Source organism: Numenius arquata, chromosome 4, assembly GCF_964106895.1.
Source record: "Numenius arquata chromosome 4, bNumArq3.hap1.1, whole genome shotgun sequence".
Taxonomy (NCBI): domain Eukaryota; kingdom Metazoa; phylum Chordata; class Aves; order Charadriiformes; family Scolopacidae; genus Numenius; species Numenius arquata.
Genome location: NC_133579.1, coordinates 49,179,503 through 49,205,323, shown reverse-complemented (window position 1 = coordinate 49,205,323; position 25,821 = coordinate 49,179,503). Strand labels below are relative to the sequence as shown.

The 25,821-nt window shown below is 41.1% G+C and overlaps 1 protein-coding gene across 1 annotated transcript in view; it reads left to right on the top strand.

Annotated features, from left to right (window-relative positions):
• Window positions 1–25,821, top strand: part of MYO10 (myosin X) — a 171,984-nt gene that overhangs the window by 128,559 nt on the left and 17,604 nt on the right. Inside the window, exons 20-29 of the mRNA XM_074146918.1 lie at window positions 10,368–10,492; window positions 10,639–10,753; window positions 13,916–14,022; window positions 15,035–15,244; window positions 15,548–15,587; window positions 16,014–16,916; window positions 18,180–18,303; window positions 19,586–19,829; window positions 22,100–22,195; window positions 25,587–25,680. Coding sequence (XP_074003019.1) covers window positions 10,368–10,492; window positions 10,639–10,753; window positions 13,916–14,022; window positions 15,035–15,244; window positions 15,548–15,587; window positions 16,014–16,916; window positions 18,180–18,303; window positions 19,586–19,829; window positions 22,100–22,195; window positions 25,587–25,680 — 2,058 coding nt within the window. The remainder of the gene's footprint in view (window positions 1–10,367; window positions 10,493–10,638; window positions 10,754–13,915; window positions 14,023–15,034; window positions 15,245–15,547; window positions 15,588–16,013; window positions 16,917–18,179; window positions 18,304–19,585; window positions 19,830–22,099; window positions 22,196–25,586; window positions 25,681–25,821) is intronic.

Below are 25,821 nucleotides of genomic sequence, written 5' to 3'. Positions count from 1 at the left end.
TGTAATGACTTAATCTAAGCCAGTCTATAGTGCTGCAGCCTGGCTCTTCGCAGACAGTCAGTCACAGTAAAATCTCAGCCAAACTTCCCTCAGTGGACCGCCAAATACTTGCATAAGTAATGAACTTTCTTCTTGCCAAGGCGAAGCCCTGCCTGTGGGAAGCACAGTTCTGGGTTGCACTGTGTGCTGTGGGCCAGCAGCTGTGTGTCTTCTCTCTTTCTCTGGTGCAGAGCTGGTCTTTGGGTGTCCCAGTACCAAAGGTTGCAGAAGTCAGCACTAAGCTTCTTCAAATAAATCAAAGTAGTATTTTTTCCACAACTGGAGTGCTTAAAGGTGACTAGTCAGATCTTTTAGTCTAACCTGCTGGGTGGCAAACTAAGGAAACCATTAACGCCTGCTGGAAGGAGGAGGACATCCGTGTTTTCTTTGAAGTGACTGGTGGCTTCAGAGAGTCCCACCACCATGGGTAAGCTCTTCCAAAGAATACACTCGGTGAGAAAAAGGTGTTCTGGGGTTTTCATGCTTTTTATGTCTTTATCTGCTGTATATTAGAAATTGTTGTTGAATGTATGCTCTTGGTATAGCTACACACAGATTACTATCAAGGCCTCTCAGCTTTCTCATTGATGAGCTCCTTAAGGCTTTTATTGAAGTTCCTTACCACTTTTTTTTCCCTCAGATCTTTTCTCTCATGGCTGTTATCCATGTGTAGTGTTTCCAGTGTAGTGGTCTCCTTAGAGAGAGACAAAGCGTTTCAGGAGCAGTCACATATCTGAGGAGAACAGGTTAGCCTGCAAAACACTAAACTGACTTCTGAAATATCAGAGAATTTTTAGTATTCTCTTTAAAACAATGCCCCAAAATAGAAGAGTCTCCAGATGTAAATGGCATTCAGGCATGCGGTCCTAAAGGAATAGGGTGTGAGCAGACTAGAGATGCAGCAGGTGGGTGTCAAGGGCTGAAGCAGAGAATAAAGTGAGATTTAGATTTAGTCCTCTTCTGCTCTCCTTGTGCTCTTTGAGTTGATGTCTCTTATCCTTCTGTAGAGTATGTCATTAGCTCCCTCCACCCGTCCATCATGAGCTGTTCTGGCTGGAAGTGAGGTTCTTCTAACCTCCTCCTTTCTACTTATTTGCAATAGAGAAGTGGAGGCGATACCCTTGTGTCCTCTCTCCCCCTGTATGGAGCTGCAGTCTGAAAAAAAAGGTTGGTCAGTTTCATGTCACCAGGGAAAGCAAGGAGAGTTGTGGTAATGTGGATCAAAGTTATCTGCAATACTATTTCAGGATGTACTGCTGAAGTGATACTGTGTTAGGATTTCAGTGAGAACTAGCTACATGGAGGGTTTCAGGTAGTCAAGTGTGAGATTGTAATAACACTACACTAGGCATCAGAACTACATAGGATTAGGTTCTTACACAGATTGTTACAAAGAAAGGTTTTACTGCCATGTCAGACTTTGGCCATGCATGATGACATTCGTCTTAAACAGATTCTCTCAAGTATTTTTCATCCTAATTTTCTATCCCCGATGAAATTTCTTATCTTTCAGGAATAAATGCTTGATACTGAACTCCATTATCTGAAGAAATCATGTTAGAGGAACCATCCTAAAACATAATTTACTGCTTTAAAGTATAGATATGGACTTGTATGCGCACCCTGCCAATAAACTGTCAAATAACAAAAAAAACACTTGTAAGGTGTGGATGAAAAGTCTGGCGTGGAAGAGTGAAAATACAGTGGGAGACTTATAAAAAAACAAAATAGAAATAAGGGTGAGATCTCAGTCCATGTAAGTTATTTGATGTCATTGCTGACGTGGAGGGCCAGGGTTTCACCGTCTGCGATTGGTCTTTATGCAGCCTCAGCGGACACGGAACGGTGCGTGCAGTTGTTTTCTTGACTGTTTGTCCTGGGTTGAGAGACACAGGACTAACTTTTCATCTAATGCTGGGGAAAACTGCACTTTTAGAAGACTCTAGTGTCTGAATTTGTGAAAATATTTACTTTATAGCCAGCCAGGCTCTGTGGGATTCAAGGTTAGTGTTTTTGAGCCTTGCCAGGGGCAGGGACAAGGAGGAGCAAGGCCTGGGCATTTGACCCAGGCTGGCCAACAGGAGTATTTCATACCACGAACATCACATTCAATATAAATTAGAAAAGTTTGCTGCGTAGCTCGCGCTCTCCCTGATGGCGGCGGTCCAGACAGCTCCTTGCCCCGGTGCCGGAGCCCTGAGGCCTTCCCTTCCTCCTGAAGCCATTGCGCTCCCAGTGTCCGCCATTTGCTGTCCCTGCTGGGAGTGCACAGCTTCCTACTGATAGAATTGGCTGAGTATAATTCCTGTATATCTTATATCAGTATCGGGATTAATACTGGTTCTTTAGTATTATTGTTAATTATTTAGTCTTAGTCTATTAAATCTATTTATATTTCAACCCTTGTGTTTCTTTGTGTTCCCCGATTCCCCTTTCTGGGTGGGGAGGGGTCATCGGGTGATAGAATAATTGTCTAACGACAATAGATTGTTATGGGTTCTCTCAAACCATAACACTGTTGTAATGAACAGTAGTGATACTGGTGTTGGCTGTCTTGACACGGGGTCGGTAAGGAAGGACAGCTGTCCTTGCAATTAGTACCTCACAGCATGTTTCTTCATGGTATGTCTGTGGCTATCAGGCAGCCTGATTGATTTTCTGCAGGAGAAGCTTGCTGACCGGTCACAATGTGTGGAGAATGAGGCCAGATCGGGGTTTAGTCTGCCGGGACTCGGAGGCTTTAGTGAAGATGACCTCAGATGAAATGACAACAGATTACTCACAGGTGCAGAAGGAGGGTCCATGAAAAGTTCCAGCTGGGGTCCATGCTGTGAGTTGCACCTTCTGTCAGTGCGCTGAGACCCTGCCAGAGCGGCTTCAAAACTTAAATCCCTCTTTTCCCAAATGCTCTTAATCGTCTGTCTCACATGGCTGGTCCTGCAGTTGCTGTGCTGGGACAAACAGCCCATGAGACTTGCTGTGCATTTCAATGGACTCCCTGAATAATGTTTTCAAGCAACAAGGGCTCACGGCTGAAAATGTAGGCAATCACATGGATAACTCTAAACATGCACTTAGAAAAGTTAAATGTATCTGGTGTTCAAGCCTGTGCCTTTAACAATCCGTTCCTGTTCCATGAAGTTTTACCAGTGTGTAAGAAATTACACTGTCATTTTGAGGAGGTAGCATCCCTCTGTTTTTTTATGAGAGGTAAACAAATTCTTCCTTTAGAAGAAATTCTGTATTCCTTTAGAAAGGAAGGCTCACAAACAGGCTGTTGTGTGTTTACTCAGGGGTAGGCTTTAGTCCATAGAAACCAAACAAAAAGAAGTTTACTCTGAAACGCAAGAGTACAGTGACAATGACTAATAAAAAGTAGATTAAATAGCTCCAGGATTGTGTGTTTATTGATCCCTATTGACGAAACCATAAAATCGCAGCAAGCCAGTCAGAATCATTTGAGCATCTTTTCTCCAACAATGAAGCTAGTTCCAGCTCTTATCTTTGCTCGGTATAGACAAGCAGGACCTGATACATGACTACAGCATCTTTGTAGATGGGTCTAACTCAGCAGTGTCTTAACCTAGTTGAAATCTTTATAGACTAGTGCAAATGGTCAGTGTGGTAATGTACTGCTTCATGGCTCTTAAATGGGCTGCTGTCTTAAAAATATACTCTTGACTGTAAAGTAAGCTGGGTGACAGGCTAAATATAAATACAAAAGCATTTTCACATTCATTTATTGAGACTCCTTCTTTGACTGTTTTAGTACAGCAGCAGTACTCTAAAATTACAATGTTCCTTCTATACAGTATTATTTTTAGCCGGAGCAACTCTAACCTGTGGCATGAGAGTGGCTAATTCTGAAGCCTGTCTCTTATCTGAAATACTCTGGGCTGGAAGATGAGTCACGCAGGTCAGATGCAGTAGTTGGAGCTGAAGAGAGAATCAGCTAATCATGTAAACACTTGTTATTGGTAAATGCAGTACTTTCATGTTCAGACCTGTAGAGATTGTATAAAAGTGCCAGCATATCATTACCGAGTTTGCAGTGAAATCTGGCCTGGAGTTTGCAGCAGAATTTTTTGAGACACTAAATGTTGTTGCAATGTACTTAGGCTCTTTTTCTAGCAAGTTACCACCAGCAGTGTTAGAATTTTTAAATGCTTTTTGCGGATTTTTGGGGTGGGCCTTTTTTAAAGGCCAGGAGAACTTTGAACGTGCAAAACACATACTGTTATTTCAGGTTTATCCAAATATTCCTTGACTTCCCAGTGCCATACAGTAGAAATAGCAAAGAAACGTTTTAGCTGTGGCATGTTCTTTGTTTTTATTCTCCTATACACTTAAGGTGTTTGTCTGTGGACACAAATACTCTGGGACAGTAAGGGAATGTCTTCAAAAACAAAGCAGGCATCAAACTTTTGTATGTTTTGACCTGAACCTGTTCCAGTTACAGCTTGCTGGGTGCTGGAGAAGACCATAGAGGGTTTCTTTCCTTGAAATACGCATACTCTTAGGTCAATGGGACCTGATGCTCCAGGTCCTTGGGCAGGACACGCACAGGTTTTAATGTTCCTTGTGCTGGAAGTGCAGCAATTCTGAGGTTAAAACTCTGTTGAATAAGCCAGTGCCAAAGTTTACCGTGCAAACAACTGAAGAAATAATGGCTGGAAGAGCAGGGGGTGAAATGGGAGATAAGAGGGTGACCAACATGGCACGGCAGCAGAAGTCTCTGGACTGGACAGGGAGGTTGTCCTTGTCCTGCCCAGCCTGGGTTTACAGTACGTTTTCCTATTGCGAGTGCAGGCATTTCCCTTTCACTTCTTTCAGGCTACTGGCTTGAACCCTCAGGACAAGTAAAGGCTGCCGAGGAGTACGTATGGATAAGAATCGCTAAGCATAATGTGGTTTACAAAAGCTAAACAATGGGCATGCAGACATTTTCATATCAGTTCAGCTACATTATATGTTAGAAGTTAATTTATACACACTTTTCAGATTTGTCTGGGAGGAAAGTCTGACATTGATTTTGACTTGTGGAGCTGGTGACTGAGATCAGAAGACCATGGGGGACTGTTTCAGAAAGATCTGGCTTAATAAGTCCTCCTGTTTCTGAAGAAATATCAGTACACCTTAGGATGCGAAAATAAGTTCAAAATCTACTCTGAAGCAGGGTAGGGCTGACGTCTTTTTAATTTCTGCTGCTTTTCTCCAGACTAAAATTGCCATGACTAAGGGTAAAAGAGCAGATTTAAAAAACTAAAATATTGAGAAAAGTTGTTGGTTTTTAAATAAGAAGTTACTTTTTCACATCCTCTTTCCTGTTTTTCATGTTTTCTTTGTCTTACACAAAACACTTTCCTAAGGCAAGAAAATCAACACTTTTAAGGCACAGTAGCAAAGCCGACATAGTCCTACTTAAGTTCTCACAGAGGAATCTAGAAACAAGGGACTGGGTTCTTTTTCCTTCCTTCCCGTCCTGCCACCCCCAACCTCTCTGTGAAATTCTTCCTGCCTACATAAAATCCGTGAGGCTGCTGTAATCTGTCATTATTGTGCCTGCACTATTCGGAGGCCGGCAGTGATTCAAGGAGGAAGAAGGATTTCAGCAGGGGAAGTCAGGTTTCCTCTGTGTTTGAACAGAGCAAATGATGCACACAACAAAAAAAATGTTGTGTTTTCTTTGGGTGTTACTCGGATGCACTAAGGGTGATGTCGAGGGGAAAGGGATGGTGCTTTTTGAGCCTTAGTTATACTGTAATCTAATGAACTATTGTATAATGAAGATTATGCGTACATGTTAGAAGTCTGTCCTAATGGCTGCTTCTAATTGTGATTTCAGGCAGAAGCTTTGCCCTTTAGGAGGCTCACAACAGATCAGAGCAACATTTAGCAGCTTAAGGAGCCAGAGTCTTGCCAGCAGAGACTCCAGGTTGTATTAAAGCCTTGGCTTCGATGTCGTCTGGTGCAAATTCAATGGAGACTTCTGGATTCAGGAAATGATAAATTATAAGTTGTGCTATGAGAGAGTGCACACAAAAATGCCTTTATCAAGTAGAACAGAGCTGACTTGTAGCTATTAATTTCACACTGATGTTGCTCAGTGCCCTAACATGGCTGTGACCCACGTGAGTCTAGCCCTCGTCTGGTGATTTTGCGTGTCAGAGTGGCTGCCATTCCTTGACAAAAGTAAAGTATCTATTGAAAATTGAATTGATTTGAAGTCGATTGCATCTCTCAGAAGATTCTGGAAGCTTATTAGTTGACTTCCTTTTCTGTTGCCTTCTCTTTTATAAATTTGACCTTAGTTTGCAGGAGTCTTGCTTTTAGCAATTAACTCAAATATTTACTTTTTGGAAGTATGGAAGACGTACTGTTTTAAAATCCGTCATGGTTCTGTTGTCTATCTGAAATTTTCCTAAAGAATACAATTTCTTCCCAAGTGTTCATTTGCGAAACAAGTCCATTTTTCACAGCAACACCAGTGAAAATTTGGCAGATCCCAGAGATGGGTCCTGTCCTATGTTACTTTGGTATAAACCTGAAAGTCAGCTTGCTTACCACAGGAGGTGTAAAGGAGCACCAGTAAAGGTACAAGACTGAGCATCAGCTGCATAGGTCACCCTTTGCAGGGAGATTTTATACTATTGCAAGTTTAACTCCTTAGTGCTGCGTTGAGCATCGTTCAGGTGGAGATGGTCATCACTCTCTGTCTCAGAAGAGTCTGGAGGTTAAGTGGGGTATATACAGTACTTGCACTCTGCTTCAGTAAGTGCATGTGCAGTTGATTTTTTTTTTTTAAAGTATGAGGAGTCCTGCTGACTGGAAGTTATGCTTAAGGTTATCCCTGCCTGCAAGTGCTTATACAATTGAGGCCGAAATCCTCTTCATCCACAGGGTAAAACTACCTGAGGTGTAACGTATCGCCAAGTCGTAAGGTGGATATGCCGGCTGCTGTGGTGTTGTGCACGGTGCTGCATTTCTTACTTCTTCTGGTTGTTTTCGTTAGATGTAGGAAACCCTGGATGCATTTTAGTGTGTAGGGTTTCATCTCCGTCTCTGACCGGCTGCAGCTCTCCTCTTTGCTGAGGACTGAAGAGTTGCTGTGGTGGCTCCATCAAAAAAACACCCAGGTGATGGGGAGTATCTTCTGCTCCTCTGTATCCAAAGCGTAAAATAGGAGTTCATTGCATCTCTTACCACCACCCTCCGTTTACTCAGAGCAGCCAGATGTATTGCAGGTGTAATTCCAGTGATATGCCAAGGCAGGATTTGACCCTCAATTTAATAGCCTCGTGTGTCTGTCTGTGAATAATTAAAAATAACTAATAATGTAAAGTGAAGGAATATGCTTATGTAATTAAAATGTTGATGGTCTTTATGTTGCCCTGCTGTGATACTGTGTTAACATCTCTTGCAGTGCTTCATGCTTTTCTTTAAAACTCAGGCTTCTGAAGTCAGGCGACTGTGTGACAATCCCTGCTCCTGGTGACAGAGCAGGGCTGTTTCCAGCTTCTGTAGTTGCTGGGAAAAGATTGTGAAAATGTTGCTTCTTCCTCTGCAACTCAAAACAGGGATGGAAAGAGAAAGTCTTTTTTTAAAAAGTAACATGAGCTTTCAAGCCAGCTTTGTGGCTGACTTTTGACTTTTTAAGTGCCTGGGGCTGGCAATAAAAGGATTAGGTGGTGGAGCAGCCATCTGGCCCGCGAAGCAGGAGGTGCTCCCTTGCAAATTGAGAGGCTGCCTTGTGGGAGATGTCTATAGTGTCACCAGAATTTTGCCTGGCTTTGGTGTATCCCCACTCCCATCCATGCATCTGCTCCCTGGCCTCACTGCCTAAAAATACTGTTTTGTTGGCAAGTCTTGCGAAGATTGTCACATTTTGGGCCAGCGAGTAAAGGTGGGGTAAAAGGACTGAAAACACGTATAGTGTCAAAGAAAAAAAGACGTATTGACCTGTGGCCATTTGTGGCATGAACCGGCCTTGGGTTACATGAGGCAAAAAGCGAAGATGTGTTTGCTCATGGTTTGTGCTTGCGTCTGTGTTCAGTCGTTCCCTGTCCTGCCAGCATCATCAGCCGCCTGTGCAGAAGCAGGCAGGCAGGTAGATGCAGGGACATTGGTAAGGCTAGTTCCCTGACGCACCTGGCTGCCACAGGGTGGGCACCTATGGAAAACACGGTTGGCAGTACCAGTCATGACAGTTTCCATACCTTTATTGTAAGCATTCATACTGTGTGCTCACTAAAATGCAAAGGTTTTGCTTGTGGTGTATTTCACTGGTGGTGGCAAAATCCAAATGAAGCACATTGTTGAGAAAGAAGAGTTTGTTCACATCATTTGCAGAGACATTTTTCCCTTCTGGAACATTATTTTTTGTATCATGTGGGTATGGAAATAAAATGTGAAATCACATTTGTCACAGAGCCATTAATGTAACAGCAGCCAGAGTGGTGCAGAGTTGATGTTGCTCCTGAGTCTCCCTGGAATGCAAAGCACCCATCTCAGAGGGAAGGCAAAAGCAGCAGCCAGTGGTGGTGGCTGAATTTCTCCATAGACCCCATCCGCCTGCTGGGGCCGGATCAGGTCCTGCCGGCACACGGTGCTCATTACCCCAGGCAGGGCAGGGCTCACCATGGTGACCAGCCACTTTTTAAAACACAGATTGTTTTCCTTTTTGGTCAGTGCTATCAACTGTGGGGGAAGGGCCGGGCTGTGGTGTCTTTCCATATGAATTTTAGTCCCTGTACCAAAGGAAGGAGTTGGAACAGTGAGTGCTGGGGAAGGGCTTGCCCGTGCCCGGCTCTACAACAGCTCGGTGTGGAGGGGCTCCTGCATCTACAGAGGAGTCTCCCACCTCTACTCCGGAAAAGAAATTAACGAAAGGAAGAATAGCAACATTTTGGGTTAGACATTTTGCCTTTTAATGGAGGGAGGTAGAAGCTAATCTATCAGTATTTTTGAAGCCTACCTAATGAACAACTCGGAGGTGTTATCACTAGCACACAGTGTTCTGTTTTATGGATAAAGCGGCTGATGAAAAAGTTTAGACTGGAAATTTTAAATGAACTTTTGGGTCTGTGCTTTCCTGAAAGTACTTTTGATAAGTTAAAATTTGGGGGAATCATTTATTTGCTAAGTTGAACAAGAGGCATAATTAAAGCCAATTAATAAATACCAAGAGAGTCTTTGGATTTACAGTTGCTCGGGGCTTGATCTTGCTGTCATTTCTATCAGCTGAAGAACCTCAGATCTTATATAAACCATTGACTGTATCTATGAGATCCCACCTTCTGAACTTCTTGCAAAATACAGAGCGCTGTACTTCAGCCCTGCAAATGACTTTGCAGGAGGGTCACCTCGTGGGTTAAAGTGGATGTTTGGGCTGATGAATTATAAGATGTATTTACATACGGTGTTATTTTGGTATTGGGGTTGCAAGACAGCAATTAGCACTATCTTGAGTAGCTCTTTGTGTGGCTGTGGCTGCTTTACTTCAAAGCGTGGTGAAAGCACAGGTGACTCGGGATGAGAGGATTCCCGAGGCTCCCAAGGGCGGGAACACACTGAGCAGTATTCGCAGGTTTTCATGACTGAGTGGCTGTAGAGTTATCTGTTTTCTAAATGAAAAATGATGCTGAAAGAACTGCATGCAAACTAAGGGAAACTTATTTCAGATAAGCAGGTATTTTTTTTCTGCTTACAGATGAAAATACTTCTGCGGTTCAGAATAGCAGCAAATAGAATCTCTTTGAAATACATCTTACTTAAGATTTGAGGTACCACTGGCAAACTTCCATCCTTGTCCATAGTAGATGAATTGTCACTATGCTAAAAATTAAATCTTTTCTGTCCTTTTGTTTTTGTTGTGTTTTGGGTTTTTTTTTGCTAAAACTGTATCACACCACTGTATTGTGTATCTTCAACATTTGGCATCATCTCCAGGGGCTTTATATTCTGTTGCTAAAGAAATAAAGTAGTCAAGCTTATAGCTGTTGACCTGTTGTCTACCTGGACTTTTTTCTGCCAGTTCTTCCTTCACAGCAATGGCCTGCGAATATATCTGAAATGGAAGGAGAGAGTTGATTGCATTAAATAGCTGTAAATGTTCTGTCTGTGGAAAGGATATTTTGTAATTGCCCCTTAATTTCCATCCTGTAGATTTATTTTTATATGCTCAGAACTGCTAGTGTCCTTTAAGAAATTGTGTAGCCAGTTTTTAGCCTTTGTGCATTTCAGATTCCTATAATTTGCCCTTTGTTTATTTCCCCTGACATCTCTAACCATTGCTATTAAAATCCTTGTTTTGAACCTGCTCATTTTAGATGCCAGACCAGTTTGATCAGACAGTGGTGCTTAACCAGCTGCGCTATTCTGGGATGTTGGAGACAGTCAGGATTCGGAGGGCTGGTTTTCCAGTCCGGAGGCCCTTTCAAGACTTTTATAAAAGGTAAACACACTGACCTCTGTGCTTCAGATGCGATTCACGGGTACCAAATCAACATTCCCGTGTTGAGGAATAAAGTGAAAATCTAATTAAAAAAAAAATCAAAACTTGTCTCTTAAATGAATTAATAAATAGTTTTTGGTTGCCAGGTATAAAGTCCTCATGAGAAACTTAACTCTGCCTGAAGATTTACATGAGAAATGTGCCGTCCTACTTCGTCTGTATGACAACACAAGCACTGAATGGCAGCTTGGAAAAAATAAGGTAAAATAATCTGACTGCGCTTATTGTGGGGCTGGTGCTTATACAAAAGTGAGGGGACAGGATTTAGACTGCACAGCTGCAGAGGTGTAGTTGTAATGGTAATTACTTCTGGCCTTAAAAGAAGCTGCGCATGCCTGTTGGTGCTCTTGAAACCCCTATAGCAACAATTAATGGTTGTGCTCAGGAATTTGCTGTCTAAGGCACTTAGACACTGACTGGTGATTTCACTCATGGAGAAAGAGCCCACTTGAATTTTCTGCCAGTGCTCACAAGTGATAGCGCTTGTGAGGGTCAGAACTTAACACGTGGTAGCTGGATTTTATCATTTTGAAATGTATCAACCATGTGAGCTAGCACTTTCATTCTGCAGGGAGCTCCACTCATACTAGTAAACCCACTTGCATGATACCTGCTCAGTGGCGGAAATCAGGGGGAGGAATTCTAGCTGGTGTTCATGCGGCAGAGTTGAGCTCTAAGTGTGTTTGCCATCCTAGTCTGAAGAATCTTTTACAGAAGTATATTAGACCTCGATATATGTCCTACCGAACTACCTGAGCTTTGTCTACGACTTTTTTTTTTCTACTAAAAAAATCCAGATTCTTTTAATTCAAAGCATGGAATTCTAATTTGAGAAATAAAACAGTCCAGGTGCTTTTGTGTGCTTGTTTTGCAAGTTTTATTTTGGACAACAGCTGTGTGGAGAGCTTCCGTCTTTGTGAATTTGTGCTCTTAAACTTGACAAACAATGTGAAAGCTTCGTGTATTCAGGAGAAGATTCCCCATTGCAGGATTTGAGATTTCCTAAATATTAAAAATGCCTGGTGCAAAGTACTAGAGAGTGGATTACAAACATCAGGCCATCACTGCCAAGGACCATGCCCCAGGCCTCTGCAGATGACTTTCTCTTCTTTTTTTCTGTGGATAACTCCTATGGGCACTCCCAGGGCTTCCGTAGGAGAGAGGGAATGAAAAACAGATCCAGAAGTAAAGTTTGCTGAACTACGTGTTACACTTGCAGTTTTCCTGTTAGTTGTTAGAATTGTGAAACTTTCTCATTACCATAAGGCAGCAAAAATATTTTGTAAAATCTAATTGATTTCTTTGTGAAATGCCCTTCCTCCTTATCGTTTTGAAGGGTTTCCTCCGTTCCTCTTCATGCTTAAGGAGTCTCAGAGATGCTGTTGGGAAAGTTGATTTAATCATTTTACAATTATTGTAAGAGGTAGAATCTGAAATATTCTGACAGCATTGAAGTAATCTGTCATCCTGTTTTTGTAGATAATGGCTTACAAATAATACAGTAATAATGTTCGGCTGCAGAGATAGACTGTGCTTCCCATTATACTTTCTATATTAACTCTATATTAACTATTTATGCACAGACCCCAGACAGTGCTTTGGCGTCTTAGGGACATATATTTATCAGAACCTGGAATTGTTTTAACCAACTGTTCATCAGGACCTCGGCAGGAGCCAGAGCTCTATTATAACTTCCCTTACTGGGGCCTGGGCTCCTTTCCCCCCAGGGGCTGCCTGCGCATTTGTGAGAGTCTTCATAAATAGCTTATTGTAGAAGAGAACAAGTGGCCATTGGTTTCAGACTGAAGATGGGATGGGGCACTGTCCTGCCCATGGTGTTTAAAAGGGATAGTAACAGCATTGCGATGATTTAGCTTCAGTGTGATTTTTTTTTTTTTTTCTTGTCTTTTACATCTCAATCTGCAATGCACCTGCTCAGGAAAAGGCATTAGCCTGGGCTTAACATGTGCTGAACATCCATTTTTGTTCAGGAAGTGGCTGAATGCCTTTCTGAAGCAGAACTTTGTTGTGTTTTTAAAGCCAGTGTGAGTAGAGCAAAGAAGGATTGCCCACTGAGTGAAAGAAATGGCTTTTTCCATGCCTAAAAACTGTATCTAGGAGGAAGTGCCCAGTGCAACTCGGATACTGGAGCACTGGGACTTTCTGTGGGACTTTTTATTTTCTGTAGTGTTGGGTAATTTGTGGTAAAATGTAATCCCTTTCTAGCTACATTCAAAACTCACAACGTGCCTCTCCTTAGAAGTGCTGCTGCTTTGGCTTTGATGATAGGCTTTTCTCCCTTAAACACAGAGGAAAAAACTACCTTTTTCCTACTTGAACACCCCCAAAAGTCCATATTTTTCTTTTTTTTTTTTTTTTTCTTCACAGCAAGAAAAAACCCAAAACACTTCAAGGAAGCATTCCTGCTTTTAGATGTCTTTGTAGCCCTCCTCCCTTAGCAGAGTCCCCCCTGTCCATGCACTTTGCCTTCCAGAAGGAAAAGTTGAGAAGGCCTGGAGAGAGCGTGGGCAGGAGATGGCTCAGCACTTTGTGAGTGCGCAGCAAAGAGCAGGCATCGAGGCGGGTGGAAGAGGGAAGCTGCATCCCCCATGCCTCCGCTTGGCTGGAGAAGCAGTTTCATTCATTCAAGGCAAAATAAGCCGGGTTAGCTCAATATATGTCAATGCCGTGTGCTAAAGCTGTCTCTAAGAAGTAGTCCAGGTGAACGGCCCAGGTTAGTGCTCGGCTGAGAGCCTGGAGAGCGGTCTGTCTGCTGGAGGGTGGGTGGCCGTGGTGGGGTGTCTGGCCACAGCAGCTCTCTCCCCCTGTAACAGCAGGAAAACCCAGTCAAGCCAACCCAACTATGAAACCGCTCTCATTTTTTCTTACTTCCACAGGCTTATAGCAATGTCATTTGAAGCGATGAGGCTTGTAAAGGGTTGTGGAGGCTGCTGTTACTTACTGTCAAACAGCTACATTACTGGGGTGGTATTTCTGCCCCTCAAATCAGGAAATTCATGCTAAGTTCCACAGCTTCTTTGGCCTGTGTTACTCTTTGGTGGGAAAGGCTGTTTAATGAATCCAGTAATTGTGTTGCTTTTGGAAAAACCCTGTTCCTAATTAAAATTTCCATTAGGGTAATCAGGCTCTTCCCACTGAAATCCAAAGTTAGAGGATCGTCTGCAGGTATTTTCTTTTAAGAGGAATACATTTTGTTTTTTTCTTTTCTGTTGAGGAAACAGTATGTTTATCTCTGAGTTCAAAGCTGAGGCTTGCTGCTCAAGCTGACGTTGGCAGCACCCTGGCTGTCCTTTATATATGATGCTCTCCGCAAGTTGTTAAGCCAGATGTTTTCTTGTGTAGGTGTTTCTCCGAGAGTCCTTGGAACACAAGTTGGAGAAACAGCGAGAGGTGGAAGTCACCAAGGCAGCAATGATTATCCGAGCGCACATCTTAGGTTATGCGGCCCGGTAAGTGACTAGATGAAAATAATAATAATTAAGCTTTGGAATAAATGGCTAGGGTGCCACGGAATTAAATCCTTCTGGCACAATTCTTAACTTTTCCTAGGGACCAGACATCTAAATCCTGTAAGTGGCTTTTGAAAATACCACTGCTGGTATCTTTGCCAGACCCATGAATAAAACAGTATGGAGTTTGAATTGTTTTAATATAATGTATAAGACAGTATGGAAGTTTGGAGGTCAGCCAGTACCCATATAATTGTATCATGGCATTAGATCCATGGTAGGAACTCTAGCTGGGCGGCACCTAGTGGTTCTGCCCCAAGTTACCAGCTGAGCTTCAGATTTGTCTTTGCTTCATCATGGTAAGAAAAGAGAAGGCAAATAAAAGTAATCAGTTTGGTTCTTAAAGAACCATGACATTAGGTAACTGATTAATATTTCACTTGTTTACTTGGCTTCATGCATTATGTATTAGGTGGATTTGCTCATCCCATCTGTTTATTTCTCTGCTTTTTCTAAAAATCAGTAGACAGTTTAAGGAAACTCATTTGCATAATAAGGTAATTTCTCTTCATGTGTATATTAGTCCTGTTCTTATATTCTGACCAGTATGTTACTTAAAGACTATATGCCTTTTTTAATGACAGAGCTATCCTGCTGTTCATGAGATGTGCAGTGAGTATCTATGTATATTCTTTCTGGGCATGTGTGCACACACACAGAGCTGTCCTTTTTGCATCTCCTTATCAGGGACATAAGAACATGTAAGACAGGTAATGTGCATTTCCCTAATGAAGACAGACAGCGCTGTTATAGAAATGGGAGAATCTCTTTACTCTCAAAGGGAGGAGAATGTGAGCAAGAATGGAGAAACCGTCACAGAGCTAGAAATAATAAATTGGTTTATTACCACAGGCTCGTTATTGCATTCACTGTGGCAAGACTTCTTGTGACTGCTCATTAATTCCTTGTTTCCTTAGAAAGTTGCTTTTTTTTTTTTCCCCATATCTCCCAGAAAGCGGTATAGAAAGGTTCTCTACTATGTGGTTGTGATACAGAAGAACTACAGAGCATTCAGTGGTAGGAAAAAGTTCCTGTGCCTGAAGAAAGCAGCCATAATCCTTCAGAAGCAGAGGCGAGGCCAGCTTGCTCGACGTGTTTACAGAGAGCGACTAGAGGAGAAGCAGAGACAAGAGGAGGAAAGAAGAAGAGAGGAAGAAGAAAGGTGCGGTATGCTGTCATACATCACTCCCCTGTTGGTGCCATATTAGGTTTTGGTCTGAATAGCCTTTATTTCAGGCTGTTCTTGATCAAGTGATTTTGGAAACCTTTGGTTCCTTTGCTCAAAGATGGATGTAGCTATCGTGGTAGTTTTGTATGCACAAACATATCCTTGGTGACTTTATTTTTGGCTGTCTTTTCCATGTGGCAGATGATCTCTGTAAGTTGAGATACTGCCCTAGCTAAGGTATGTGATGAGCTTATGTTGAGCTTCATATACTAACTTCTTTTCTTCCCTCACTTTTAGGGAAAGACAAAGGCAAGAAGCAGAGCGTCTTGCCCAGCAGGTAAATTATATTCTTAATGCTTTCAGCCATCCTGTTTATTTGAGTTTCTCAACCAGCCATTAAAAAAATAAAAGGCATCTGTGGCATTTAAACTAAACTTATTACAGGAGTTGGCAGATAAAGCCAAAGGAAACTTGATACAGTTGTTTGCATGGAAATTTTTTTCACCTCACGGTTCATTTAATTTCTGGCAAAGTTTGAACTTTCTGCACATACTTCAGCTTTCCAGTATCTGTTAGCAAATGTAATCATGCTTTGGTTTTCCTTTTTCTTTCCTTTTCTGATGTAGGGATAAGGGTCCTTTTAAATGAACAGCATGGTGGGAGAATAGTCCCTAAGAAATAAACAAATTTGAAAAAGGAATCTTGCATTGAGGGGCTGTATTTTATTTTCTTTAATTTTTTTTTTATTTTATTTTGAACGCAGGCTGAAGAAGAGCGGCAGAAGCAGGAACTGGCTGCCATTCAGAAAGCCCAGAAGGAGGCAGAGCTGAAGCAAGAGGTGGAGAAACAGAAAGAAAGCAGGCAGGTTGAAGAAATCCTGCGTCTGGAAAAAGAAATTGAAGACCTGCAGCGTGTGAAGAAGCAGCAGGAGTTGTCCTTGACAGAGGCTTCATTACAGAGGCTGCAGCAGCTTCGAGATGAGGAACTCCGGCGGCTCGAGGACGAAGCATGTCGAGCAGCCCAGGAGTTCCTGGAATCTCTGAACTTTGATGAGATTGATGAATGCGTCCGAAACATTGAAAGGTCTCTCTCTGTGGGCAGTGGGTATCCTGCTGAACTGACTGAACAGACTGGAAATGCCTGCAGTGAAAAGCCCAATTTTAACTTCAGCCAGCCATATCCCGAGGAGGAGGTAGATGAGGGCTTTGAAGCTGATGATGATGCATTTAAGGATTCGCCCAACCCAAGTGAGCACGGCCACTCTGATCAAAGGACCAGTGGCATCAGAACAAGTGATGATTCTTCAGAAGAAGATCCCTATATGAATGATACTGTGGTGCCAACAATTCCTGCTGCTACCAACACCATGCTTATACCTCCTACCCATGATACAGTCAGTCTCCACAACTCTTCAAGTGGTGAATCCACATACTGCATGCCAGAAAATGTATCATGTAGACCCCCAAATTCTGTGGAACTTATTTCTCCTGATGGAGACTATGATTACGACCAAGACGATTATGAAGATGGTGCTATTACTTCTGGTAGCAGTGTGACCTTCTCTAATTCGCACAGCAGCCAGTGGTCACCGGACTACCGGTGCTCAGTGGGGACATACAATAGCTCTGGAGCATACCGATTTAGCTCTGAGGGAGCTCAGTCTTCTGTAAGTAACACTGGTTTTATTATCTAATAATTGCTGTGTGCTTTTTGATTATTAATCTTCTTTTTTTCCCCACTCTGCAGTTGTAGAGTCACTGTGGATGTTCTTATAAATGTCTGTGTTGTGTAGTTTGACGTGCTTAAGCTGTGTGCGGACATAGTTGTCTGTTGCCATCTAGATGCCACTGGGGTGAGTGCATTAGAGTTAGAGGCAGCTCTGATGCTCTTTGCAGTCCTGGGCTTATGCAAGGATATGGGTCCGTCTGCTTTAATGGAGAACCGCATGTTATTTGGTGAGGAGCTCAGTGCATGGCCTTGGATGCAATTCATAAGCAAAATTCTGCAGTGTGTGTCTGTGTTTTGAAGGGGGGTGCCAGTAGTGTGGTGGGGAATTGACTTCAGAAAAAACAAATTCAGTTATGGATGCAGGTTGCAGTAGTATGGAGCAATAAACTGCTCGCAGAAGTCCCTGAAATGCCTGGTGTATTTTGACATGACTTGGAGAGTGAATTTCACATGATGGCTAAAATTATTGAGGTGGACACTCGTACTGAGGAGCTCTTTTTCAGTGCCATTTATTGAGTATACTGTGGGCTTTGCTCCTACAAATATTTTTAGAAGAATACGATTCCCTCTACTGCTCACAGAATACTTCTGTGAGACTGTGCGTCTGGGAAAGTGAAAAAGTATTTCAGCAATGCTGGCTGAATGGTAGCACTAAAATATCTGTTACAGTTGAGGTTATGAGAGCCGGTCAAAGAACCATCATGGTCATTGTGATAAGGTGATGGTTCTTGACTGAGAGAAAAGCACTTTCAGCTGTCTCTATTGAGGACCTTTTCCTGTTGCATGACTCTGGGTGTGTGTCAGATACAGAACAGAAATTCTGATTGTCTGAGGTGAGGGTGGAGGAATAGGGAGCTTGTAGAATACATTTCTTTTTCCAAGACTGTTACCCACAGCACTTCAGTGATGGAGGGAGGAAGCACAGGGTAGTATAACCTGACCATGCTCTCGCAAAGGGATAACTATCCTGAGCAGCTACAAAGCTGTTTCCTAGATTTTTCACATGACATTAGAGCTAGTGTGTAATCAAACAGCTGCAGCTTACTATGGTGTACTCCTTCCTTTCTGACCTGGACAAAAAACAACGAGGAGTCATGTCCTTCCAATAGAGCATAAAATGTTTTAGCTCAAGACTTCTAAACGAATCTCATCTAAACTCCTTCCTGAGAGATCATTTCACCTTTATTCTTCTCTTCTGTAGTTTGAAGACAGTGAAGAAGATTTTGACTCCAGGTTTGATACAGATGATGAACTTTCCTACCGGCGGGATTCAGTCTATAGCTGTGTCAGCCTGCCCTACTTTCACAGCTTTCTGTACATGAAAGGTACTGGGTGAATCAGAATTTGCTGAATATACAAAATAACCAGAAAGGCTTATTACACCTTCCACCCCAATTCCTGTTGAGTTAACCTATTTTCTGATTTTTCAAAGGGTAATAGAAAAGTCTGGAGAGAGCTGCTCTCAAATTGAAGTTACTTGCAGTGGCTTACAACTGGAAGCCTTTTTCCTATCTGCAAAGGAACATCGACATTTTGGGCTGCCTCTGTTTCATTTTACATCTTTGCTTTGGCTCGTAAACAATGGAATATACAGTATAAATATAGCGCAATAACTCACAAAGTCAAATCATACCAAATTTTGAGGAAAGCTGATTCTGTCTCCCAAAACCATAGACAACATTCTACATTGCAGACCAGTTTTACTGATCTCAGTTGACTTTAATTTTGGATCCGAAAGACACAAAGAAGGATATGTGTAACAAAGGGGCACGAGAGACTCTGAAAGAATATACACAGGAGTTCTCTTGTTAATATTCTTGGTTTTATCTTCTGATGATTGATAGTAAATCATAATCTAGATGAATCCTTGTATGATACTCATCACTGTAGTGTAACTTATTTTTCTGAAATAGGAACAGTGATGAATATGTACATAGCTGTGTTTGTGTGAAAAATAATGCATAGTCATCACTAGCATGGTTTTTACCTTCTGACATAGTTAGCAATAAGTTTTTGTGGAATGACAGGAGTATATTGATTTGGTTAAGGTTTTTATGACTGTCATGTACCTACAGTGCGAGGTGTATTGTCTACCATATAGCCACACTTTGGTACGACTGAATTCACACTGATATATTTCCTATTCAGGTATAGCTTCTTCAGGTTTTGTGGTTTTGAGTTGAACATTGTTACCTCCTAATAACCTGGAGAGAGGAAAAAGTTTAACACTAAACTTTTCTTAGATTATCATTGAGATACATTGAAAACTGTTAAAGCTCTGATTCTCATATGCAATAAGACTTTTTAATAATCTATTATTTGTTATATATATGTTATGTATATGTAATTATATGTGTTACATATTTTTTTTAATATAGAGATTTATTATCATTTATAATTTAAGGGTCTTTAGATTGCCAACAGTATTGGTGGCCTTAAGGATATGCAAAAATGAGATCTTTGGTTTCATGGCTTACAGCAGAGGCTCAGTTTAACTGCAGCATTGTTGGTCACCATCTTCCAGCGTTGGTTTGGTCACAGCTTCTGTTTTATAACATAATTGTTTGCCTTAACTACCTATAAACCCACATCTGTGTCTCTTGCCAGGCGGCTTAATAAACACATGGAAGCGACGCTGGTGTGTCCTGAAAGATGAGACCTTCCTGTGGTTTCGTTCCAAGCAGGAAGCACTTAAGCAGGGTTGGCTTCACAAAAAGGGGGGTGGATCATCTACGCTTTCCAGAAGGAACTGGAAGAAACGATGGTTTGTTCTCAGACAGTCCAGGTTGATGTACTTTGAAAATGACAGTGAAGAAAAGTTAAAGGGTGCCATTGATGTCCGAACAGCCAAGTAGGTTTATATGTTTTATTATATTATCCATAGTTCCTCCTAAATACTTCTTGGAGCTTAATCTAGGAAGATGTTAAGTGCCCCGCCTTCAAACTGTGTGAATGCAAGCGTGAGTGTGCTTGATGAAGTTATTGAAAGCGAGTGTTGTCCTTACTTGGCTCTCTCTTAAGTCTGTGGAGCGTTCCAGAGCTAAGGCACTGCCAAATACTTCAGAAAACTGCTGCTATAATGGACCCATCTATGTTTTCTCCCAGACTAGAGGCCCTACTTAGTCTGTAATGATTCCCAAGGCAATTTGGGGCACGTTGCCAAGTCTGTAGCTGCAGGCAAACCTAGAATGGAGAGGGTGGAATTAATAGGTCCTGAATATATTTAAGCTAGCATGGGTCAAAGCTGTATCTTCTGGATGCATTTATGATTTTTTTTCGTGTTTGAAATAACTGTAGTAGTGGTAGAAAAGTCTTTAAAATTCATATATTCATTAAAAAATATAGGATTACTAAACCTGGCTCAATAACTTAAGTCTTGCTTACTAAAGTTCCTTATATCTTGAAATTCTGTGCTTCCTGAAGAATGCATTTTCTAAGGGATGTATTTTTCCTTCTAAACTGTCAGTATACTTTATGAATTATCTAACTAATTAAAAATTAGTGTGCTAACATTGGTGGTCTCATTTCTGTATAAAAGTGTACATAAGCTTTCTTCCAGGGTAGAGAAAAATGGAAATGACTGTAACACTTGATTCCACTCTGCTCCTTGTAATCTGCAACTATCCATTTTATTTTGTTAATTTAACAGCGTACTTAAACTAAATTGAAAGCTTAGATTAATCTTTTCTTTGGAAGTCCTGGCTTGAGCCTGATTTCAGTCAGGACAAAGTAAATAGTTTTGGTGAGCATCCTGACTTGCTCTTGTAAAACCAATGGGCTGCTGGCTGTGAAGTAAATATCTGAATAGAGACTGAAGTTCCCACCACAATTATTTTTTGTTGAAACTGAATTTGACTGTCTCGTGTACCGTAGCATTTATTTAGCATATTTTTCTAATATGTTTAAACTTTCTTTTTCATTGTTTCATTGGCTGTGCCCTATAGAAATTTTTTGCTGAACGTACCCTTAAAATTGTCAGGTAAAGGTTATTGAACCGAACTTGAACTGTGGGTTCAATCAAGGACTATATGTGTATAAAATAGCTAAAAGAAAGGGTACTTGTATTTAAAGAACTGTACATCATGAGAAACAAGCAATAGCTTTTCCTGGTAACTTTAATATTCGCTGAGTGCATTCCTAACATATCGTACGACTTACATATTTCACCATTGCATGTTAGGGACCCTGTTCAAATCAAATAAATCTTAGGCTGATCCACTTAAAACGCAGAACAGGGAGGTATTCTGTTGGACACTGTTATTGGGAGGGAAGGAAACCAAATTAAAGAAAACAGTACTGAATCACAGCTTTTTCATTTAATAGCAGATAAATTGTCCTCATGAGTCTGATAAGCAGAGCTTGCGTATATTGTTTATAGGATAGAGATTTATGAAAATAGTATAGCTGATAAGGCAGTATAGCTAGTTAAGGAAATAATAATCTTCAAACAAATACAGTAAAACAGCAAAAAGGGAATCAAGTTGATTTCTTAAGCTTCAGGAAAATCTGATGTAGTACTTAAATTACTCCTTAAAAATCTTGTGCTTTTTGGTTCGTGATTGTTTAATATATTGATACTTAGATGTCCAAAATACAAATTAGAAAGGTGTAATTTTTCAGCAGATGAGTGCTCAGCTTCTTCTGGAAGTCATGTTTGGAATTGTCTTTATGCTGACTCACCCTCACACAGAATCACTAATCCAGGTTTTGTTTGCTTTTTGTTTTTAATCTTCAAGAGCTTTCTTTTTATCACTCCAAAAATTACTTAGGTATGCAGTCAGTTCAGACATATATCCATTTCTCAAGTCAGTTATCCTTGCCTCTCTTGAGGTTTGATAATGCGTTTACTTTAGTTCTTGTTAAAACAATAATGGAATAATCAACTTGGTGTAGTCACATTCATAGTAGTTTGAATGTTTGTACCATATAGGCAGAAAACACAACTATAGTTTGGTGAATTAATACTGTCTGATAAATTACATTGTGAGTCTTGCGAATGAACCTGATTAAGACTGACTGCTGTTACTTTAAGTGTCAGTAGTTTGTGTGTTTCTCAGAAGAAAGAATTTTCAAAATGTTGACAATCTCTAATGCTCAATCTTGATGTTTTCTTCTTTTCAGAGAGATTGTTGATAATACAGGCAAAGAAAATGGTATTGATCTAATAATGGGTGATAGGACCTACCACTTAATTGCAGAGTCTCCTGAGGATGCAAGGTATGAAAGTCATCAAGCCTTTGCCTTTTCTTTTTTTTCTTTTTCCTTTTTAACCTCTATGTCATTCTGACTGTGCTTGTCATTGGTTTGTTTGCCCGCTGTGACAAAATATTCAGGTCGCTTTAAACATGTTGCATTTAACACGTTTTCAAAAGGCCTGCTCAGAAGAAAATCTTGTGGCAGAACATTACTGGGAAGAGTCAGACTGCCAACGAAAATTTGCCTAGAATTTGGCTGTTACCCATTTCTTACTAGCAACTTTCTGAAATACAGTGTGTCTGTAGAGAGGCAGTCATCAGCGATTGATGCTTGTCTTGTTCCTTACCTGCTGTATTTGGCTGCATAGATTAAATCAATATTTAGGACCCTCTAATCTGCCTGAAATAAAGTACTGTTCTTTAGGATTGGGATCTGTTTGCCTAAGCAGAGCCTAAAATTTTTTCACATAAAAGTTGTCACGTGGTCAGTGGAATTTAGGGTGAAAGCATGTTTATGAAGAAAAGGAGCGTGCAACAGAGTGTTTCCCTTTCTGCTGATTTAAAAAGGGTATTGCTTTTCTGGCAACAGGATCCATATCAAACTGTAGGGGGAGGCTGGTAGGTGAGGAGCAAGCTTGGCTTGTCAGATCAGATGTAGTGCATATTTTTAAAAAAAAAAATTCCTCACGCTACAGTTCATGCAAGATAATAATATGCTTGCCCATAAAAATCAAGTATTTAAATAAAGTGAACTTAGTAATCAAAGCTTATTACCCACTGCCTTGCTGCCCCAAGGCCAGAATACAGGATGCCTATGTCAACATCACTTGAGCTAGTTTTGCTCTGAAGCCTTGAAAGTTGCTTCGTGTTCTATTCTTTTTAAAGGTATAACACTTTCCTATATCACAGGACCCTGAGTGCAAATTTAGCAATGCTTACAATGCAGGAACATTCTTTATTTTTCAGGCGTCCTTAAAGTTACCCTTGAAATAAGCTATGAGCTTTCCAGCACTTATTGTTAAGATTCTTGTGTGATGTCTGTATATTTTAAAATGAAGGCTTAGCTAAAGTCTCTCCTGTTAGACTTGTGTACATGCCCTAGGGACCAATAAGAAATTATCAGCATAAAGACTTGTCTGTTGTCATGCATCTCTTTCATTTCTTTCTTAAATATGGAAGAGGAGACACTATACGCTATTGTTATATATAGTACGCATAACACACCAGCCAGATTAAATTTCTTTTTACCGGTGTATTTCATGTTTCTTTTTTCTTAGTCATCACAGAAGATTTTAATGAAGGAGATGTGTAAAGATTTGCAGATAGGCTTAAGTCAAAGCCTTGTTAATGTTTGGCATTGTTAAAAGTGAAGTACAAAATTACTGGACTGTGGTGGTTCTGGATCTGCTATTGAAAAAAATATTTTGTATGTGGGCTAAATCATGATCTGAGGTTGCTTTTTGTTCAAATAAAGGGAAAAAACAAGGAAAACCTTCCACCCCCTGCAAGATAGGAATTACTATTTTGATCGTGGAAGTGTATTTGAGGAAAGAAGTAATGCTTCAGTGGGCAACCATTGCTGAGGATTTATTCCTTTCAAAACCTCTAGTCTGTCTTTTTTCCCCTATTACTGGGTTCTGGGACTCAGCTGAAAACCAAAGGGAGGTCTCAAGAGGGAAGAAAGCAAAAGGAGAGTAAAATCTGCCTTTGTCTTTTGCAAAGTGCCCTGATTAATTTTCATTGTTTACACAAAGATTACATGAAATAATGAAAACTCTGAATTGTTCTTTAAAATCCAATAGTAAATTATTACTAAATATGCATACAGTGCTACGAGGTCTTTTTTTTGTTTTTAAATAGATGATTGACAGTTAAATACATTTGCAATTCTTGAGCCCAAAAAGGAAAGCTGAATCTAATTTGTGGGAATCTTTTGGTAGATGAGGTTTAGTTTTCTTCAGCTGATGGTTCCTTCTCTCTAAACGGTCCTTCCCTCATTTTGAGGGGTTTTCAGGGTTGACCCTTGTCTTACTTCCAGCAAAGTAAGTGTTAAGCACAACCTCTCTCTGGGTATCTCTGAGTCTTAGCAAAAGAGTCAGAACTAAGTATGTTCTCATCTGCTTTATTGTTAGGCATTCTAAATCTTCTCTTTTCTTCATGTCTTATATTGTTTCTAATAAAAGCATAAGCTGTAGGAAAGGACTGAGGATCTGGCAGCAATGGTACTGTTTGACAGACTACATGGGTTTTCTCAAGCTATTTTGGCAGTTCGGTTTCCAGATATCTGCATTATGGGGAGCAGTTGGCTTCTGAACACTGGAGTTAAGGAGACAGCACTTCAGCATCATAGGCATAAATTCGTGACTACAAGAAATTGCAGAAAAGATAGCTTTATATTTAAAGCCAGTAGTTTTGCATTTGTTTCCTCAACCTGGTGGTTGGGGGAGAAGTCTCCGCAGAAAGGTGAGGAGTCTGTTTTACAGGCTGGGCTTTTGAGCCCTTTGAAAACTTGCCCCCAGGTGATTTTCATTAGAATGGCAAATTCATATCTCAAAGAATGGCATTCGGGAACCTGCTGAACAGGCCAAGCTCTGCCCTCAGATTTCAGTGGGATTGCTTAGAGCAGTTGAGCTTTATCATATACAAGTGCCAGGAGGGTAGAGATTTCCCAGAAGCAGGTGTGGTTGGAATTAAATCCTTTTGCAATTGCTTCTCAACACTGGGGGCCTAAGTATTGGAAACCTCTTTGCCAGTTTTCCTGTTGTGGATATATCCAAGGCCACTGTAGTGGCACAAATTGGCTCTGGTTCAACTTCACTGGTCCTTCCAGCAGCTGGATTTTCCAATGCTCCATAGGGAACAAAAAACATAGAGGTATTTGCTTGGGGTTTTTATTCTTTTTCCCCTTCTCAGTTGTGCTTCTACACAGGATGTGATGGCCTTGGGTGGTCTTTGCAGAGCTACAACTGTAAGAAACTATTACTGGTCACGCTCTTGGTGCAGCAGAATTTATAATCTGAAGGTTGGGTTTCCCATTAAAAGCTTTGTGTGTAGCTAGTAATGTATTTTTTTGCAGATGAAATGTGTGGAATGTGTTACAAACACTCTCTAAGCACTCAGATGCTTCAGTGTGCTTACTGTCAGTTTTTCAGAGATGGCACTTTTTGTACAAGGTATTTGTCTTCACGGAAGAAGGGTATGACATGAGCTTGGATGGGAGATCTGGAGGGCTTTGCTTCTACCCAATATTACTTGAACTGACATAAAGTTTTGCTGCTTCATGCATGTTGACAAAAGGAATCTTAAGCAATTTCAGAAACCTGCAGAACCTGCTAGATTCCTGCAGAACAAAGGTGACAGAAGGCTTCTGCAGAAGCCACGGTTTACTTACATTGCTGCCTTTCTCTCCACAGCCAGTGGTTTAGTGTACTGAGTCAAGTCCATGCCTCCACAGAGCAAGAGATCCGAGAGATGCATGATGAGCAGGCAAATCCACAGAATGCTGTGGTAAGTCCAAATCTGAAGAAATATTTTTAGAAAACAGGGGCACTGTGGTGGCCACATCTTCTGAGTGTCACAACCTAGGTTTCCTTAAATGCAGTGGTAGCTGTGACACTGGCTAGAGGCTCCATGTCCCTGACCCTGTAG